The following is a 17,552-nucleotide window of genomic DNA, read 5'->3' as shown; positions in this document are numbered from 1 at the left end:
CCGCTAGTTGCTGCTCAGAAGTGCTGTCTGCACAGTCAACACTTGCTGCCGTGTTATTGGGGTTCAGTAACGTCAGCTGTTCCCCTGCTGTGTGTACGGCAATTTCTCCTGCTCTTTCCACATTCACACTACTACAGATTTTAAACTTGCTCCAATTAGGCCTCTGGCTCCTCTATTTTCAGTATTATCCCTGAGCTCCAACACCGCCAGTTGGCGCTCAGAAGTCCCGTCTGCCCAGTCAACACTTGCTGCCATGTTATTGGGGTTCAGTAACGTCAGCTATTCCCCTGCTGTGTGTACGGCAATTTCTCCTGCTCTGTCCACATTCACACTACTATAGATTTTAAAGTTGCTCCAATTACACCTCTGGCTCCTCTGTTTTCAGTATTATCCCTGAGCTCCAACACCGCCAGTTGGCACTCAGAAGTGCTGTTTGCACAGTCAACACTCACTGCCATGTTATTGGGGTTCAGTAACGTCAGCTGTTCCCCTGCTGTGTGTACGGCAATTTCTCCTGCTCTGTCCACATTCACACTACTATAGATTTTAAAGTTGCTCCAATTACACCTCTGGCTCCTCTGTTTTCAGTATTATCCCTGAGCTCCAACACCTCCAGTTGGCACTCAGAAGTGCTGTTTGCACAGTCAACACTCGCTGCCATGTTATTGGGGTTCAGTAACGTCAGCTGTTCCCCTGCTGTGTGTACGGCAATTTCTCCTGCTCTGTCCACATTCACACTACTACAGATTTTAAACTTGCTCCAATTAGTCCTCTGGCTCCACTCTGTTTTTAGTATTATCCCTGAGCTCCAACACCGCCAGTTGGCGCTCAGAAGTGCCTTCTGCACAGTCAACACTTGCTGCCGTGTTATTGGGGTTCAGTAACATCAGCTGTTCCCCTGCTGAGTCTACGGCAATTTCTCCTGCTCTTTCCACATTCACACTACTACAGATTTTAAACTTGCTCCAATTAGGCCTCTGGCTCCACTCTGTTTTTAGTATTTACCCTGGGTTCCAGCACCGCCAGCTGTTTCCCAGCAGTGTCTTTGGCATGGGTACTCCCTCCTGCCAAGCCTGGTTCCAGCACGTCAGCTGTTTCCAGGTAGTGTCAACGTCACTTTGCCTCCAATACGTTGTCCTGTTCTGTTGTGGTCGGGTTAGCCGACTCTCTGGTGTCAGCAGTTTAGGTGACTCCTATGTGGGCTGCGGGATCTGGCAATGAAGGCTGGTTCCATAGTGTCAATAAAACAAGCACCCCCTGTAGGACTGTGGGTTTCGGTAACTGCGGCCCGCTCGCGGCCTTGCAACTTTTTTTTTCATGGGTACCTTCTGCTACCCATCCGGGTTCCAGTACCGTCAGCTGGTTCTCGGCAGTGCCTTTGGCTTAGGTGCCTCCTTCTCGGTATCCAAGTTCCACCAACGTCTGCTGGTCCTTGGTAGTGCTTTCTGGCACAGGTACCTCCTGCTTAGTAACTGAGTTCCAGTACCGTCAGCTGGTCCTCGGTAGTTCCATTGGCTCTTGTACCTTCTGCTACCCATCCGGGTTCCAGTACCGTCAGCTGGTCCTCGGTAGTTCCATTTGCTCTTGTACCTTCTGCTACCCATCCGGGTTCCAGTACCGTCAGCTGGTCCTCGGTAGTTCCATTTGCTCTTGTACCTTCTGCTACCCATCCGGGTTCCAGTACCACCAGCTGGTTCTCGGCAGTGTCTTTGGCTTAGGTGCCTCCTTCTCGGTATCCAAGTTCCACCAAAGTCTGCTGGTCCTTGGTAGTGCTTTCTGGCACATTTACCTCCTGATTAGTAACTGAGTTCCAGTACCGTCAGCTGGTCCTCGGTAGTTCCATTGGCTCTTGTACCTTCTGCTACCCATCCGGGTTCCAGTACCGTCAGCTGGTTCCCGGCAGTGTCTTTGGCACGGGTACTCCCTCCTGCCCAGCCTGGTTCCAGCACGCCAGCTGTTTCCGGGTAGTGTCAACGTCACTTTGCCTCCAATACGTTGTCCTGTCGTGTTGCGGTCGGGTTAGCCGACTCTATGGTGCCTGCAGTTTAGGTGACTCCTATGTGGGCTGCGGGATCTGGCAATGAAGGCTGGTTCCATAGTGCCAATAAGACAAGCACCCCCTGTAGGACTGTGGGTTTCGGTAACTGCGGCCCGCTCGCGGCCTTGCAACTTTTTTTTTCATGGGTACCTTCTGCTACCCATCCGGGTTCCAGTACCATCAGCCGGTTCTCGGCAGTGCCTTTGGCTTAGGTGCCTCCTTCTCGGTATCCAAGTTCCACCAACGTCTGCTGGTCCTCGGTAGTGCTTTCTGGCACAGGTACCTCCTGCTTAGTAACCGAGTTCCAGTACCGTCAGCTGGTCCTCGGTAGTTCTATTGGCTCTTGTACCTTCTGCTACCCATCCGGGTTCCAGTACCGTCAGCTGGTCCTTGGTAGTTCCATTTGCTCTTGTACCCTCTGCTACCCATCCGGGTTCCAGTACCGTCAGCTGGTTCTCGGCAGTGCCTTTGGCTTAGGTGCCTCCTTCTCAGTATCCAAGTTCCACCAACGTCTGCTGGTCCTTGGTAGTGCTTTCTGGCACAGGTACCTCCTGCTTAGTAACCGGGTTCCAGTACCGTCAGCTGGTGCTCGGTAGTTCCATTGGCTCTTGTACCTTCTGCTACCCATCCGGGTTCCAGTACCATCAGCTGGTTCTCGGCAGTTCCTCAGCCTTCTTGTACCTTCTGCTACATTTCCAAGTTCAAGCTTTTTGAAATGGTGCTTGGTAATCACTCTGGATCTCCCTGACGAGGACCCTGAAGACGATGACCCTGAAGACCACCCCGAAGAAGACGAGGACCCTGAAGACAACGGCACTGAAGACGAGGACCCTGAAGACCACCCCGAAGAAGACGAGGACACCGAAGACGAGGACCCTGAAGACCACCCTGAAGAAGACGAGGACACCGAAGACGAGGACCCTGAAGACGAGGACCCTGAAGACCACCCCGAAGAAGACGAGGACCCTGAAGACGAGGACCCTGAAGACGAGGACCCTGAAGACCACCCCGAAGAAGACGAGGACACTGAAGACGAGGACCCTGAAGACGAGGACCCTGAAGACCACCCCGAAGAAGACGAGGACCCCGAAGACGAGGACCCTGAAGACCACCCCGAAGATGATGACCCTGAAGACGAGGACCCTGAAGACCACCCCAAAGAAGACGAGGACCCCGAAGACGACGACCCTGAAGACGACGACCCTGAAGACCACCCCGAAGAAGACCAAGAAGATGACCCTGAAGAAGATGACCAAGAGGACAAAGAACAAGAAGACAACCACCAAGATACAGAAGAACAAGAGACAGAAAACCAAGAAGCAGAAGTACAAGAAGCTGCAGAACAAAAAGCGGAAGAACATTAAGCATAAGACTAAAAATCAGAGCAAAAGATAACATCTAAATTATAAGCAGAAGATGACTAAGCAGTGTATGGGGGTGAGTCCGTTCCTCCTCGTGGTGCCCCTGGAAAAGACCTGCTGCTGCAGGCCAAACTGAACGCGGACAAATCCTGTTGTAAATCTTTTGTGACGGGCAGAACAAAAGGTGTAATGTTCAAACTTTTATAGATAACAACTACAGGAATGCCTGTCACAAGAATATGAGGAAGAAGAAGAATATGAAGAAGATGAAGAAGAATAATAGTTGAATAAGAAGAATATGAAGAATGTAAAAAAAAGAATAATACGAAGAAGGTGAAGAAGAAGAAGGTGAAGAAGAAGAAGATGAAGAAGGTGAAGAAGAAGTTGATGAAAAAGATGCTGATGCTGAGGATGATGGAGAAAGTGTGGGAGAAGTAAAAAAGAAGGTGACGAGCATGGAAGTAGTGAAACATAAATATCTGACAAAATATAAAAAAACTTAACATAGTCAACATTTCCGTAACTCAGAACGTCTTAAAAAAAATATTAATTCCTGCTATTCCATTTGATTGGGCTAAACCTCTATGCCTTTATTGTCTCCCCCACCTCCCCCAATACATTCTACATTATTCTTAGTTGTTTTCCTTCATGTAGAATTAACCTACAAGGAAAGAAAGGGTTTATTTTCATTCCGATATTTGTGTCCCATTGACTTGCATTGGTTTCCGGTATCGGAATCGGTGATATCCGATACTTTTTGAGTATCGGCCCGATCCAATCCGATCCGATATTTCCTGATATCGGAAGGTATCGCTCAACACTAGTCCTGACCTCAATTCCATTGAAAATCTTTGGATCTTTGGGATGAGCTGAAATCTGCCATTGGGAAAAAGAACCTGCAAACATTGAAGAGCCTGAACAAACTGCAAAGGAAGATGGGAGAAAACTCCAGCTGAGAAGTGCAAGAAGCTTATAGATGGCTACAAGAAACGTGTGGAGGCCGTCAGCAATGCCAAAGAGTGTGCAACCAAGTATTAATTAGAGGGGCAACCAACTATTAATTAGGGGGCAACCAACTATTAATTAGGGGGCAACCAACTATTAATTAGGTGGGCCTTTATTGCTGCACATGCTGGTTATTCTGTTTCTTCTTTGAAATTGCAACATGAAAGTTGAAAAACAATGTTTTATTGTTGTATTACTTTGAATCACTAATTAAAAAATCCTGAGGATATAACTTTGGTACATTTCCATTTATTTCTGAAAATATTGTATAGTCTATGAAGAAAATTAAGGGGTGCCAATAAAGGTGATCAGCACTGTATATATATATGTATATACACTGCTCAAAAAATAAAGGGAACACTTAAACAACAGAATATAACTCCAAGTAAATCAAACTTCTGTGAAATCAAACTGTCCACTTAGGAAGCAACACTGATTGACAATCAATTTCACATGCTGTTGTGCAAATGGAATAGACAATAGATGGAAATTATTGGCAATTATCAAGACACCCTCAATAAAGGAGTGGTTCTGCAGGTGGGGACCACAGACCCCATTTCAGTACCAATGCTTTCTGGCTGATGTTTTGGTCACTTTTGAATGTTGGTTGTGCTTTCACACTCGTGGTAGCATGAGACGGACTCTACAACCCACAGAAGTTGTTCAGGTAGTGCAGCTCATCCAGGATGGCACATCAATGCGAGCTGTGGCAAGAAGGTTTGCTGTGTCTGTCAGCACAGTGTCCAGAGGCTGGAGGCGCTACCAGGAGACAGGCCAGTACACCAGGAGACGTGGCGGGGGCCGTAGGCGGGCAACAAAGCAGCAGCAGGACCGCTACCTCTGCCTTTGTGCAAGGAGGAACAGGAGGAGTACTGCCAGAGCCCTGGAAAATGTCCTCCAGCAGGCCACAAATGTGCATACCTGCACAAACGGTTATAAACCGACTCCATGAGGGTAGTATGAGGGCCCAACGTCCACAGATGGGGGTTGTGCTCACAGCCCAACACCGTGCAGGACGCTTGGCATTTGCCACGGAACACCAGGATTGGCAAAGTCGCCACTGGCGCCCTGTGCTCTTCACAGATGAAAGCAGGTTCACACTGAGCACATGTGACAGATGTGACAGAGTCTGGAGACGCCGTGGAGAGCGATCTGCTGCCTGCAACATCCTTCAGCATGACCGGTTTGGCAGTGGGTCAGTAATGGTGTGGGATGGCATTTCTTTTGAGGGCCGCACAGCCCTCCATGTGCTCGCCAGAGGTAGCCTGACTGCCATTAGGTACCAAGATGAGATCCTCAGACCCCTTGTGAGACCATATGCTGGTGCGGTTGGCCCTGGGTTCCTCCTAATGCAGGACAATGCCAGACCTCATGTGGCTGGAGTGTGTCAGCAGTTCCTGCAAGATGAAGGCATTGAAGCTATGGACTGGCCCGCCCGTTCCCCAGACCTGAATCCAATTGAGCACATCTGGGACATCATGTCTCGCTCCATCCACCAACGTCACGTTGCACCACAGACTGTCCAGGAGTTGGCGGATGCTTTAGTCCAGGTCTGGGAGGAGATTCTACAGGAGACCATCCGCAACCTCATCAGGAGCATGCCCAGGTGTTGTAGGGAGGTCATACAGGCACGTGGAGGCCACACACAATACTCAGCCTCATCAGGAGCATGCCCAGGCGTTGTAGGGAGGTCATACAGGCACGTGGAGGCCACACACAATACTCAGCCTCATCAGGAGCATGCCCAGGCGTTGTAGGGAGGTAATACAGGCACGTGGAGACCACACACAATACTCAGCCTCATCAGGAGCATGCCCAGGCGTTGTAGGGAGGTCATACAGGCACGTGGAGGCCACACACAATACTGAGCCTCATTGTGACTTGTTTTAAGGACATTACATCAAAGTTGGATCAGCCTGTAGTGTGATTTTCCTCTTTAATTTTGGGGGTGACTCCAAATCCAGGCCTCCATTGGTTAATAAATGTGATTTCCATTGATGATTTTTGTGTGATTTTGTTGTCAGCACATTCAACTTTGTACAGAACAAAGTATTCAATGAGAAGATTTCATCCATTCAGATCTAGGATGGGGGATTTCAGTGGTCCCTTTATTTTTTTGAGCAGTGTGTATTCAGCGTCGGACTGGGGTGCCTTGGGTCCACCAGCGAAAATCATTCCTGGGGCCCACTATGTAGCTAAATAGAAATAATAAAAGCTATACAATAATACAATAATGTATTTGTGTATGGTAAAACATGCTAATATTGTGGTGTAAAATAAAAACACAATGGCTCACATTTATCAAAAATGGTGTAATTGGAGCCAAATCTTGTGTATTCACTTGAACTCCACTATTCCACATTTATCAAATTCTGCCCCTAATGATAAATTTGGTGCAAATTATTTAAGCACATCATTTTAAGCAAGGTAGTACACTTCTGAATGTTAAAAAAAGAGCTGGCGTCCAGTGTGTCAAATGTTGCATAGTTACCGTATTTTTCGGACTATAGGACGCACTTTTTTACTCCAAAATTTTGGAGGAAAATGGGGGGTGAGTCTTATAATCCGAATGTTGGGGGGGGTGTATATATATGTGGAGTGTGGGGGGAGCGGTAGCGGTGGAAGAGCGGGGCACAGGAGGCAGCAGCCGCCCCCTGCAGGCTACACTGTTCCCGCTGCTAAAGAAAATGAATATTCACTGCTCCCCACGCCCATGTAGTCTGGGGAGCACTGAATATTCATGCTCCTTAATAGCGGCACACAGTGTAGCCACGCTGCGGCTCCTGCTGCTGCTGTAATCGCCTGTGCCCGTTGTTAAAGGGCATGAATATTCAATGGGTCTGGGGAGGGTGTGAATATTCATGCCCTTTAATAAGCGGGCACACGTGATAGCCAGCAGCAGCAGGAGCCGCAGCGCGGCTACACTGTGTGCCGGCTATGAAGGAGAGTGAAGTCACTGCTCCCCGCGCACACAGTTCCGGCGTGCGGAGCAGTGACTTCCGGCAGCTGATCTCTCCTTGTGAGCCGCGCATGGCAGTGACGTTATGCGTGGCTCACATGGAGAGATCAGTGCGGGCAGACAGGACGTAGCACTGGAGGAGAGAGAAGGAAGGTGAGTAGGAGTGTTTATTTTGTTTTATGTGCAGCATGATGGGGATTAGGGGGACCATGCATACCAGGATAGGGATTAGGGGTGCCATGCATACCAGGATAGGGATTAGGGGTACCATGCATACCAGGATAGGGATTAGGGGTGCCATGCATACCAGGATGGAGATTAGGGGTGCCATGCATACCAGGATAGGGATGAGGGGTGCCATGCATACCAGGACAGGGATGAGGGGTGCCATGCATATCAGGATAGGGATGAGGGGTGCCATGCATACCAGAATGGGGATTGCTGTGCCATGCATATGACGCGCCCCCTGGGCCAGTGTTGTTGGGGATACCCGGAGCCGGATCAGATGGGGGTTGTAGTCTCCGAGTGGCTGTGACCCGGTCCGTGCCCAGGGTGTCAAGCTCAGTGTGTGGCAGTCCTTATGATGTTACTAGATGTTCTTTTGTGTCAACTATGCCACCCGTTGATTTGCGGTCAATACGGCTGCCGCTGCAGCAGAGTCCACTGAGGCTGATGATGTGAGTGCAGCTTTGGTAGTATAACCCCCAACGGGAGGGGTATAGCCTCAGGGGGTCAGCCGTGGAGGATGGTGGTTGTGAAGGTGCAGCAAGGAGACTCAGAGACATAAAATGCAGTTCCAGGGTTTTACTTACTGGTGTTGCTCGGGTCACTGTGTACAGCAGTGACCACCCAAGCCGTGCTGCGTCCACCAGGTCCTGGACTCGGTCAACTCCCAGGCAACTCCGGAGTGTGGTCCTGAGCTCCTTTCTGTCTCTCCCTTCTTCTGGCCGTTCCCACCAGGGATCCACCTAAGTCCGGCTCCCTCGGGCCTCTTGTTGGTCAAGCCTCCTCTGGGCTCCCTGACCCTATTCTTGGTCTGCCTTCCGGGTGGATTTAGTGGGTGATCGTGGCAGATCCTGCCCACGACCTCCGGTTCCTGGCTAAGGTGTGCTGTAGCCTCTGCCAGCTTGGGATCCGGTACCCTGTTGCCGACCCTTCACCCTATTAGCTCTCTTATGGGCTCTTGGGGTCCCCTCTGCGCCTCTGGGTCTCTCTCTCTTCTCCTCTGCTCTGCTTCTCAGGTTACACTCTGTCAACTGACTGACTGACTGACTGACCCTGATCTAAGATGGTTCCCACATTATATACTCCCTCTATGTGTGAGCTCAGGTGACCAGCACCCAATGAGCTCCTAGCTTTACCCAGGCTGCTCCCCCTATCTGCCCCTACACTACTGGGATGTTCCACCCCCCTCCCACTCCAGCCAGGAACAGACACTGTCGTACCTGCACATTTCTCTAGTGGGAGTACCATCGGTCTGTTCCCCGGAAATGGGATGTGTGTAGTGCATGCAGCCTACTAGCTCAGTTCCACACTCCATCCTTACCCGGGAGTGGAATATCACACCTCTGGGTTGAGGTGCAATACCCCTGTAGCAGCCGAATCCTCAGGGTGCTACATTCCCCCCTGGTAAATCACAGCACGTCCTCGGGCTGTAAAATATAAACATCCAAAACATACAAATTTTTTTTCATAACATAAACATATAAAACATATAAACATTATCAGCAGCATAAACTTTTCATATAAATAACATTCTTGTTTCTGGTTCCTCCGGTCACTGTGCAACTTGTGACCGGGTAAAGTGCGACAGTCTCTTTTGGAATAAAACAGTTCCCTATAAAACCGGTAGGGGGCGCTTTAGGAAGCGCAACTATATACAAGGGGATATGGCCGCTCTCAGTCCTCGGCCAGGTATTAGGAACTAGGGACACACGGGCATCAGTTCAATTGGCTGGTCCCAACGGGGACTATATTTTAACTAGAACAGTTCTTATACCCTGACGGGTAACTATGTACAGTCTCTCTCTACCGTACTTCAATGACGGCGTCCTCCTGCTCCTTCTTTAGATTCTTCAGACCCGTCCGGGTCCTCTTGCTCCTCCTCACACCGCAGCTCCTCCTCCGTCAGGCGATGCACATGGAGGGCGTAGGGTCCTTTGGCACACTTGTGCCGGGTGAAGGTGACCTCGTCCCCTACATACAGGTCACGACCTCTGTGTCCCTCCGGCAGATGGCTTTCTATGTCTCTGCGGGTTACAAAGACGTCGCCGGGGGTCTGATGGTCTCTGATAAAGCCCCATCCGTGCTGCATGTTGAATTTTATCACAGTCCCGGTGGAAGGGGGACCATGTGCTGCACGGGGATTCCTCCTGGTCCGGCTCTTCTGCTCCGCGCTCCTTATCTGCGCTTGCTGTTCCCGGACCCGCCTCTCTCTCCGCTCCCTCTCGAAGACCTCGAGCTGCTGCCGGCAGCACTCTGCACGCTCTGCTGCGGCCGCCCGAGTCTCCTGAGTGAACCCCATGAGGTCTTCTCCAGTGGGGTCCCACTCGAACTGTGCCTCCTCCAGCGGGGGCGAGGTCCTCTTTACAGGCTTCGGAGCCGGAATCAGGGGCTCGTCTAGGGGTCTCTCTTTCCGGAGTCGGGGATGGTGAAACTCCGGTGGCCATATAAAGGGCTGCCCATCCGGGCACGTATGCTGGGCAAATAGATTTTCACCCGGGTGCGGCACTCTAGATGTTGAGGGCGCGTTGATGGTAGTGGCGCCCGGGTCGACCAGGCCTTGCGACCAGGCTTGGGGCACGCTAAAGGAAAAGGGCACCGTAAGAACGGCGGCGCCCGTGGTTACTCGGCCCTGCGGCCAGGCCGGTGGCTCCGCGGAGGTAGGGGGCGCTGTTGGTATTGCGGCGCCCGGAGGTACTAGGCCTTGCGACCAGGCCGGTGGTATTTCCTGCTTGGCCACGCTCGAGGTCGAGGCGTGTGACGTCACAGGGGTCGCGGCCGCGGTTTCCGGTTGAGGCCTAGTCGGTGGCGGTGACGATGCAGCGACGGGCACGGCAGGGGGAACTTCGGGCTCTGCGACGGGGAGCTGGGGCAGGCACGCGGTTTCCCGGCTCGGGGTAGAGACGTCCCCTTTACCTGCCTCCATCCGTTCAGCTCCCTTCTCGGCGCCGTCTCCGGCCTTGAGTCCTCCTGCACCATCCTCAGAGGCGGTCTGTCTCCTCGTCTCGGGTGGCGTGCTCCGCTGACGGATTTCGGTCTGCTGGGCCATCTCTCGGCTCCACTCCACCAACGTCTCTCGCTGCACCCGGGCCATCCTCCGTGCGAGGCCCTCCAACGCGGTCTGTGCACACTCCCGGTCTCGGGGGAGCTGTGCTAGGATCTCCAGCAGGCCTTCTGGAGTGGCGACCTGCAACAGGCTCCTGACCACTGGGTCGGTGCTGCCTGACTCTCCCTCCATCTCCGGGTAGGCTCTCTCTGGACTCTCTTCCAGACGTCTTGTCTCCGGGTGCGCTCTCTCCAGACTGCTCCAGGCTGCACCCATCTTCGTTCTCTTGTTCTGTCTCCGCCCACATCGAGGGTGGTCCCGGGGCAACTTTGTGATTGTCAGTTCCAGGGGCAGTTCTCTCACGCTGATAGACACTTCCAGCATCACAGTCTCTGTTGGTGGGCGCGGTTTCCGCTTTTGGCGCCATTCTTCGACCTGGCCCACGATGGGAGGTGGCCTCTTGCCACCCTCTGGCACGCCCATAATGGCGTCCGCTCTTCCAAGGCGGGAAATCTTCGGAAATGGCGGGAATCGTCTCCCAGTGGCGGGAAACTCCATGGATGGCGGGAAAAAGCTGTAAATGGCGGACAACCGGCGGGAAACGACCTGTGATGGGGTCCGTTGGCGGGGACCCTCCGGAACCGGCGGGAGACTTCTTTTTAAGGTAACGGTGTACTTTTCTTCAGGCACGCAGTACCCGGTTGTTGCGGGCACGTTATCCTGCCGACTACGCCAAAGTTGACGCGCCCCCTGGGCCAGTGTTGTTGGGGATACCCGGAGCCGGATCAGATGGGGGTTGTAGTCTCCGAGTGGCTGTGACCCGGTCCGTGCCCAGGGTGTCAAGCTCAGTGTGTGGCAGTCCTTATGATGTTACTAGATGTTCTTTTGTGTCGACTACGCCACCCGTTGATTTGCGGTCAATACGGCCGCCGCTGCAGCAGAGTCCACTGAGGCTGATGATGTGAGTGCAGCTTTGGTAGTATAACCCCCAACGGGAGGGGTATAGCCTCAGGGGGTCAGCCGTGGAGGATGGTGGTTGTGAAGGTGCAGCAAGGAGACTCAGAGACATAAAATGCAGTTCCAGGGTTTTACTTACTGGTGTTGCTCGGGTCACTGTGTACAGCAGTGACCACCCAAGCCGTGCTGCGTCCACCAGGTCCTGGACTCGGTCAACTCCCAGGCAACTCCGGAGTGTGGTCCTGAGCTCCTTTCTGTCTCTCCCTTCTTCTGGCCGTTCCCACCAGGGATCCACCTAAGTCCGGCTCCCTCGGGCCTCTTGTTGGTCAAGCCTCCTCTGGGCTCCCTGACCCTATTCTTGGTCTGCCTTCCGGGTGGATTTAGTGGGTGATCGTGGCAGATCCTGCCCACGACCTCCGGTTCCTGGCTAAGGTGTGCTGTAGCCTCTGCCAGCTTGGGATCCGGTACCCTGTTGCCGACCCTTCACCCTATTAGCTCTCTTATGGGCTCTTGGGGTCCCCTCTGCGCCTCTGGGTCTCTCTCTCTTCTCCTCTGCTCTGCTTCTCAGGTTACACTCTGTCAACTGACTGACTGACTGACTGACCCTGATCTAAGATGGTTCCCACCTTATATACTCCCTCTATGTGTGAGCTCAGGTGACCAGCACCCAATGAGCTCCTAGCTTTACCCAGGCTGCTCCCCCTATCTGCCCCTACACTACTGGGATGTTCCACCCCCCTCCCACTCCAGCCAGGAACAGACACTGTCGTACCTGCACATTTCTCTAGTGGGAGTACCATCGGTCTGTTCCCCGGAAATGGGATGTGTGTAGTGCATGCAGCCTACTAGCTCAGTTCCACACTCCATCCTTACCCGGGAGTGGAATATCACACCTCTGGGTTGAGGTGCAATACCCCTGTAGCAGCCGAATCCTCAGGGTGCTACACATACCAGGAAGGGGATTGCTGTGCCCTGCATACCAGCATGGGAATGAGGGGTTCCATACATACCAGGATGGGGATGAGGGGTGCCATGCATACCAGGATGGGGATGAGGGGTGCCATGCATTCCAGGACAGGGATGAGGGGTGCCATGCATACCAAAATAGGGATGAGGGGTGCCATGCATACCAGGATATGGATGAAGGGTGCCATGCATACCAGCATGGAGGGGTTCCATGCATACCAGGATGGAGGGATGCCAGGCATACCAGGATGGGGATGGGGACCACGTATAAAAGGAAGGGGGGCTTATATACCAGGATGGGGGATATTGTCAGAATTGGGGGACATTACCCATATACCAGTGTCAGCAGAAGACCCCCTCCCCCTTAAAAGTGCATCATGACCACATTTTTTGCATAATTTTTTTTTTATTTTCCTCCTCTAAAACCTAGGTGCGTCTTATGGTCCGGTGCATCTTATAGTCCGAAAAATACATTATATATTTTTTGTACAAGTTGCGACTTTTTATGCATATAAAAAAGATTGCAATATAAATGCATTTGTTCCATGCCTTTTTAAGACAGCCAGTGCCGGGATAAGGGCACTCCTCTCTCCCCATGCAAGTACATAAAATCAATTTAAAACATTAATCCATTGGCACAGATGATTGTATAGTACCAGTATGTCCAGAGCAGGGTCCGCGTGTGTGGAGTTGCCTCAGGAGCGGCGCTCGCTTCATAAGCAACATATGACAACTGTGTTATACACTGGGCATGTGTCTGTATGGTGACCATTCAGCTGGGCGCCCCCATCTTGATACTCCTGTGAAGTCCAGCATTAGGCTGGATTCATATAAGATCATTATTTCCACTATTTACTGCAATACTGGTATATTGAAACATACAAATCAAGCAGCGGCTTAATGATCGAGGTCATAGAGGGTGCAAACGTGACCAGGCCCGTGCTGGAGTGTGGACCGCCGACACCAATTTCACCTGGATGTGCGTCCTCTGATGAACATTCTGCAACACCGGCTCCCTGCACTGCAATACTCGCTGTCAGCCAATCAGAGGCTGGCTGCAGATGTCGGCTGGCCAATGATGGGCTGCATATGGCAGAGATGTCGTGCGCTGTCCTTGCTGGCACTCTGAAGTCAGCTCCCGGATCCTGCGCCTGCTATTGAAGAACGCCGCATGGCATGGGAGCGGAGCAAGGTAAGAATGATCATTTTTTTCTGTTTAAAATGTGCTGGAGAAGAACGGAAGGGGCCCAGGATGTGAAAATTATTACAAAATGGGAACATTATACTAGGGTGAGGGTCATTATATCAGGATGGGTGACATATCAGAATGGGGGACATTATATCAGGAAGGGTGACATTATATCAGGATGGAGGACATTATATCAGGATGGGGGACATTATATCAGGATGAGGGACATTGTGTCAGGATGGGTGACATTATATCAGGATCGGGGACATTATACCAGGATGTCGGATATTATATCAAGATGGAGGACATTATATCAGGATGGGTGACATTATACCAGGATGGGTGACATTATACCAGGATGGGTGACATTATATCAGGATGTCGGATATTATATCAAGATGGAGGACATTATACCAGTGGGGCGGACATTATACCAGTGGGGAGGACATTATACCAGTGGGGAGGACATTATACCAGTGGGGCGGACATTATATCAGATGGCGGACATTATACCAGAAGGGGGACATTATACCAGAAGGGGGACATTGTTATAGCATGGGGCCCATGATGGGGGACATTGTACCATAATGGGGACATTATATCAGTCAGTGGTGGTACAGGGGGGCTTAGTAAATCAGGGGTGATATAGGGGGGGGGTCAGACAGTAATGGGTGATACAAGGGAGTTTAAGTCAGTCAGGGGTGAAACAATAAGTGAGGTAGGAGGGTCCTTACTCATCCCTTACTGATTGAGCCTGCTCACCCTATATCACCAATGAGTAAAGCCTCCCATTGACACTCATTGTTGGTGTTCATCTCAGTTATGGGTGATAATCCTGCTCATCTACATAAATGGAGAGTGATGTAGTAGGGAGCCGTCCTTCTCCCTGTGCTTCTTACTGTCAGCCTGTGACAGCAGGGATGGGAGGAGCACTTTACTAACCACAGCATTGCTCACTAACGGAGCTGTTCTCTCAGCGCGGGGAAGAGACCAAGAACAAAACTAACACTGATTGCATGTGATGCAGCCAATCAGTGTTAGGCTTACCAACAGTTATTGTAAGTGCGGTATCAGAGTGATCAGGATCCAGCAGGAATGATCAGCGTTCTGGTCAGTGTGAGGAGTGAGCGGCTGTCTGCAGCAGAAGAGATTCAGTGACCCGTGCACCGCTCTCCCGGGATGTCTAATGCTGGGAGGAGCGGTGAACAGTAATTGGTAGCACTAACACGTGTGAGCTGCCTTGCTTGCAACATGTCATGTGCTAGTGACACTGAGTACTGCTGACTGCTCCTCCCAGCATTAGACATCCCCGAAGAGCAGAGCATGAGTCCCAGAATCTCTTCTTAGTTAGGTCCAGAAATATTAAGACAATGACACAAGTTTTGCCATTTTATATGTTTATCAAACATATTCCAGATCCTGTTCTATAATCAATAATCTATCTGGGCTTAAAGTGCTTTGAGGAGATTCACACCCTAATTGCAGTAGGGGTTAAGGGTATATGGGATATACCCTCATTAAACCCTCATTAATTCATCATCAATTAAAAGCAGGTAAAAGGTCTGGGGCTGATTCAATGTGTGGCATTTGCAAAGATTGAGTCAACTTCTCCCCTTTTTATCTGGTATCAGGTGTGCTTTTCATATTGCCCACACCTCTTACTTGCCACAAGTACGTTTGAACGAGCATCACATGCTTGAAACAAAATTGTTTACCCACATTTTTATCCGGCCCATTTTTGAGGATAGTGGGACATTATGTCCAATTTGCCTTTTTTCAGTTTTTTTCTGTTGTTCCAATACAAACAAAAGAAATAAACATGTGCATAACAAAACATGTGTAATTACAATAATTTTCTGGGAGAAATACTTAATTTTCTGGAACAATTTCAAGGGTGTCAACACTTTCGGCCATAAAATCATAGAATGTTAGAATTGGAAGGGACCTTCAGGGTCCATGTGTCCAACCCCCTGCTCAATGCAGGATTCACTAAACCATCTCCGACAGATGTCTGTCCAGCCTCTGACTGTACATAAACAAATTGACACAAATTGATACAAATGTAACACCTACATGAATGTTTGTAAAATTCAACATTAAAAATACAGCTGATAAAAAAGACCTTATATAGCAAAGAATACGTAAAAAAAAGTTTGGGCTGTTACGATTATGAATAAATGAATGAATAAATAGTTTAGTCGTTTGCACATGTGCATCACAATATGTGTTATCTGTACATGCTTATTATATAACCATACGTACATGTATGTACCATGTATACCATACATAATGTGTGAATGCCAGAGTAGTGTATTAGTATGTGCACATGTTATATACAGTGAGGAACATAAGTATTTGATACACTGCTGATTTTGCAATGACCCAAAACACACAGCAACTAAGGGCAACTAAGGATCACAAGGTAAGAAGCATTTCAAAGTCCTGGAGTGGCCTAGCCAAAGTGGCGTGCCGCCAATGGCTCGGTGGCGCCAATGGATCGGTGGTGGCAGCGAATAATGATAATTGGGCTATCGTGAAGCTGGCAGTAACCGTACGGGGGTGTATACACATATTCCATGCGTTGGAATCTGGAGGTGTGATGCCATATGCTTTCTGCTCGCTTGCCGATAGTTACGTAGTGAGTAATGGGGATAGTGTGCTTGCGAATCCCTACTCAATGCTGTTAATTCCTGACAGACTGATGGCAGCGGTGGGATATTGTGTGATCTCCCCAGTGTTGTCGGTCCCGTTCCTGACAAGGTATAATAGAAAAGTCACCAATTGTGCATTTATCACCCACTCCTGGTTTTGGCTCCCACTCCTGAGAACGAATACTGACCACACACTGATAGTGGAGCCGTGGCCTTAATGATAAACACAAAAAAAATTACGGTTTTCAGGATTTTTGTGTAGTAATTTATAGAAATGTAAATGATATGAAGGGATTATATATAAAATACTGAGAAATCAGAGTATTCTTTCAGCTTTGAAGCATGCAGACGTCTCACCTCACAGACTGGCTGTTCTTCTTGCAGATGTCCAGATGACGCTGGTTACTCTCCGTCAATGGTGCATCCTGTTTTCAACATTCCATGGTACAATAAAAAAAAAAAAAAAAAGGAAATTCAGCCAAAACAAAGACTTGAAGTCATTTAATAAGCCTTTCCTGACTAAAACCAGAAATGTTCATCCTTCATGAATATTTCACAAAATATGAGTAAGAAAGCAACCGATGAACACTTTATACATCATTTCATCAGATCCATCAATACAGGCACTCTGCCTGCCAGTGTCATGGAGTGGAGTACTCCGCTGTCATAATCTATGCCAACTGGGTGCTAGAAATGATGATAATTTGTCTACAGTTATTAACTGTAATACATTCATCCACAATATATCTGATGACTGGAAAACCAATCTAGGTGGAAATAAAAGTCATTTTCATTTTTATTGTTATGTATTGATAAATAAGGACACCATCAATATGAGATAAGTGGTTCCTGAAAGTTCACACTGTACAAAGCTGGAACAGCACAGCTTCATTAATCGTGCAGCTCAGCTCCTATTAAAGTGAATTAGATGTAAGGTGCAGTATTGGAGACGGGTCATTACACCATGTAAGGAGCTCTGTGCTCCTTCTCCATACACTGATCATCCAGTAGACATTGCTTGAGTGATCAGCTGAGACGTAGCATAGTAGCATAGTCTTCCTTCAACCTTAAAAACTAAGTCCATCTAGTTCAACCCATAGCATAACATCCAGAGGAAGGCAAAAAAAAACCCCATGTGGCAAACACCAAGCTCCACAT

General features: G+C 49.8%; 1 protein-coding gene across 4 annotated transcripts in view; it reads right to left on the bottom strand.

Moving 5' to 3' along the window:
• The window catches only part of SHROOM4 (shroom family member 4), a 598,984-nt gene that overhangs the window by 155,665 nt on the left and 425,767 nt on the right, over window positions 1–17,552 (bottom strand). For all 4 annotated transcript variants that reach the window (XM_073639594.1, XM_073639596.1, XM_073639598.1 and 1 more), the window contains exon 5: window positions 16,752–16,819. In XM_073639594.1, coding sequence (XP_073495695.1) covers window positions 16,752–16,819 — 68 coding nt within the window. The remainder of the gene's footprint in view (window positions 1–16,751; window positions 16,820–17,552) is intronic.

This window comes from Phyllobates terribilis, unplaced genomic scaffold (genome assembly GCF_046119375.1).
Source record: "Phyllobates terribilis strain yellow unplaced genomic scaffold, ASM4611937v1 Scaffold_7__3_contigs__length_470593459, whole genome shotgun sequence".
In the NCBI taxonomy this organism is placed as follows: domain Eukaryota; kingdom Metazoa; phylum Chordata; class Amphibia; order Anura; family Dendrobatidae; genus Phyllobates; species Phyllobates terribilis.
This window is presented reverse-complemented; position numbering and strand designations above follow the sequence as displayed.